Here is a 3,235-nt window from a genome sequence, read left to right as displayed (position 1 = left end):
CTCTTCCTCTAGTATTTCAGCCAAGAATCATAAACTTCGCTTCACTAGAATATGTCACCATGTGTGCTTGTTTAGCAATCCAAGTTGCTCCTCCTCTCATTTTTGCCAATCAAAGAAAATTGTTAAGAGCATCATCCACACACCCTTAATGTTGTTGATAAAGATGAACTACAGAGAGAGAAAGACAGCAAGAGAGAGAGAGATAGAGAGAGAAGTGATAACCAGACATCCCAAGACATGTTCTCTGTTAATGATTGAACACCCGATGATGCGTACAAGGAGGACTCCTCTCTTTTATAGGAAAATAAGAACACCCTTTGAAATCCCCGATGCCCCTTCAGTTACACCTTTTGAGATCCCCTCTACTAAGAGTGCATTCCCACATGAACGTACACGAGGCATGCTCGGCACTCCCAATGCGGTCATGTGCGGTATATTTCGGGCACATACACCCGTCACGCACGGTGGACTGTGTGAATCCACAAGTTCATCCCTTGATTGGTTCTTTTGGAATTCAAGAAGTGTGATGCAAGAATGATCATCGAGGCCGCTTCCTGGCTCTTTGGCTCTTTGCTCCTAGACCAACCATCTTCATCTACCCGCATCTCGGATTCGGTAAAATTTTTTCCATAATTGGCCGCAAACTTTGCGAACCCCTTGCCGCCTTGTTCCACATTTTGTCGTCAACATGCGCACATGTTTTATTTACGAAGCGAAATGCTTATATAATTGTCGCATCTAGAACTGTGTGAATCCCTACTTAATAGTTAAGTGTTTGTGTAAAAACGTGGTTCATCTTGTTGATCTGCCACCACATAGGCAACCACCACACACAACATATATTTGCCCGATGTAGTCACGACAATGCCCACACAGCAGGCATCGTAGGCATGCGGTTCTTGCCTAGTCTTGAGTCGCAGAACTCACTGAGTCACAAGCTCGAGCTTTTGCGCTGCTGCTCCTTCTATGATGCGAGATCATCACACCTCCTTGAGGCTCGCTCTGGATTTTCATGGACAAGATCAAGCAACCCCTCGCTGAAAACCTTCTCTGCTTGCTTCTGATGGGAGCAAAGCGAACCCCGAACCCCCGACGGCCTCTAAAACACCGGGGACCGAATGGCGCGCCTCGAGCCTGTCATGGTAAAGCAAACAGGGGCACCACCTAGCTTCAGCGGCTAGGCCGCAAACAACACACCACCATAACAAAGTTTTCCTCCAAGAGAGATGGATGCTTGGGAGTAATGATGAAGAGGAAAGGGAATGAGATCAAGTGAGAGAGAGAGAGAGAGAGTGAGGGAGGGGGTATAGCGGCTTAGTACTTAGGCACCACAAAAGGATGGCGAATCTGCACACCCTTCACACATACACAAGCTCACTCCAAACACAAGACTAGGTGGCGATTCCGCACACCTCACATGGGCAAAACATTGCAAGAAAACATACTCACAAAACCTCAAGCTTTATTTATAGAATAAGGCGATGAAATGGGGAGCATAGGGTAGGGGAATGAGAAGGGAGAGAGTGGTAGAGCACATGGCAGATAGGTGGGAGTTGATGGCGAAGACTCGCACGAGGGTTATGGCCATCATCCTTCATTTAGTTGCCCTTCATCTTCCATAGCCAAGGGTGTAGAGGTCATGCTCAAGACAAGCATGATGATTGCGGTGATGGTGATGGTGTGGGTGTGTGTGTGTGCACTAGGCACACACAGTGCATAGTGTGTTCTTTGGTGATGTTGTGTGTGTATTTAGTGTGATGGTGACCCCTCTTTATATAGGGGAGGAGGGGGGAGGAATTCTAGAATTTAGAAATGAAGAAATCATTATCTACAAAGGCCATGTGACTGTGGGCCCCACTTGTCTGGCTGTGTGTATATGTGCCAGAATAGCAGTCTCGTGAGAGAGAGACTAAGAGAGAGAGATGGGTTGATGAAAAAAAGTGAGAGGTGACATGGAGAATAAAGTAATTACAAGAGGGGAGAGAGGGGAGTGTGTTCAGAGGTGAATCTGTGTGCAGATGTGTGTGAACACAAGAAAAATCAGGTAACCACCGGGTGGGGATGGGTCTGTCGGCACCTTTTTTCAGTGAAACTGAGTGTGTGTGAGTATGGGGGAGGTTATTTAGCTACAAGACAAGACACATGGCGCCCTTTAGAGAGAGAGGGGAGTATTTGGTTCATGGGATATGATAGGAGAGAGAAAGAGGGGGTGGGGTATACTATTTTGGAAGATAGGGTAAGTTGCATGTGAGTTAGGGTGCATTATTGGTGAGTTATGGGGTAGCTTGAGGGGAGCAAGAAAGGAGAAAGTACAAGGGGAAGAGAGAGGGGGTTGACCTTTTGAGTGGAGGAGAGGAAAAGGGACACCCGGCGGGGCAACAGTGAAGAAAAAGGAGGCAAGGTGGGGATGGGCTACCCCGCAGGCATGAGGTGGCCTATTTTACCTTTCTTATATATTTACATAATCATACTTTATTTTTTTCTTACTTTTTCCAATGCCTTTTATCACTCCCTCCATAAGAGGGGGTTTTCATGGGGTGGGGACGAGAGAAGAGGGGTATGGGAGCTTGGCTTGTGCAAAGCCCCCATCACTTCATGTGACCCGCAACCATCTTCTCTGCTTCACTCCCGACCCGTTCGTCTCCACAATCTTGCATCCACTGCTCGTGCCTCATGTCACCGGCTCCTGCCACATCTTCATCATCCCCTCTACATGCCCACTCTTTCTCCTTTTTGGCGGCCCCTGCAAAACCCAATCAACTCCTTTCTGGCGCAACCCACTCGCACAACACCCTTCTTGCTTCCTTTTCTCAGGGTGCACATCTCACTCCTCCTCTTGCCCGTTCTCGCCATGGATTCCTTCTTCTCACATGTGTTCTTTTCTATCCCTGCATATCGGCTTTTCAATCTTGATTCGCAGCAGTAACACAGACGGCTCTGATTCCCCACCCTTCTTTGGCACCTCCTCAATGCCGGAATCTGGAGAGAGAGTCATATCGTAACCATGCATATCGTAACCATGCATAAGGTTCTGCATAGTGGAAGAACCCTGCAATGCAGCACACCCCCGCAGGCTGGAGGAACCCCGCAATCAGTGCAGACCAAGAGATCAACATCCTGTGTAGGAAACTCATTGAGCACTTTCTGTGCCTTTGTCAATAATCTCCGGCTCGCAACCTCACTGTGTATTTTCTCTCCCTTCGCAATTGCTCATCCACTGTATATCTTGCGGATT

General features: G+C 47.8%; 1 protein-coding gene across 1 annotated transcript; it reads right to left on the bottom strand.

The window, feature by feature from the left end:
- Positions 1-964: 964 nt before the first annotated feature.
- LOC147452565 (uncharacterized) lies at positions 965-3,010 on the bottom strand. The gene is made up of 4 exons (XM_086518973.1): positions 2,871-3,010; positions 2,593-2,709; position 1,356; positions 965-1,057 (listed from the first exon to the last, which is right to left on the bottom strand). Exons 1-4 carry the CDS (start codon positions 3,008-3,010, stop codon positions 965-967), a joined length of 351 nt encoding a protein of 116 aa, XP_086375099.1.
- Positions 3,011-3,235: the final 225 nt, after the last annotated feature.

Source organism: Adiantum capillus-veneris, chromosome 8 (genome assembly GCF_014529385.1).
Source record: "Adiantum capillus-veneris isolate H3 chromosome 8, ASM1452938v2, whole genome shotgun sequence".
Taxonomy (NCBI): domain Eukaryota; kingdom Viridiplantae; phylum Streptophyta; class Polypodiopsida; order Polypodiales; family Pteridaceae; genus Adiantum; species Adiantum capillus-veneris.
Note: the sequence above shows the minus strand (reverse complement) of the source record. Positions and strands in the feature narration are given on the sequence as shown.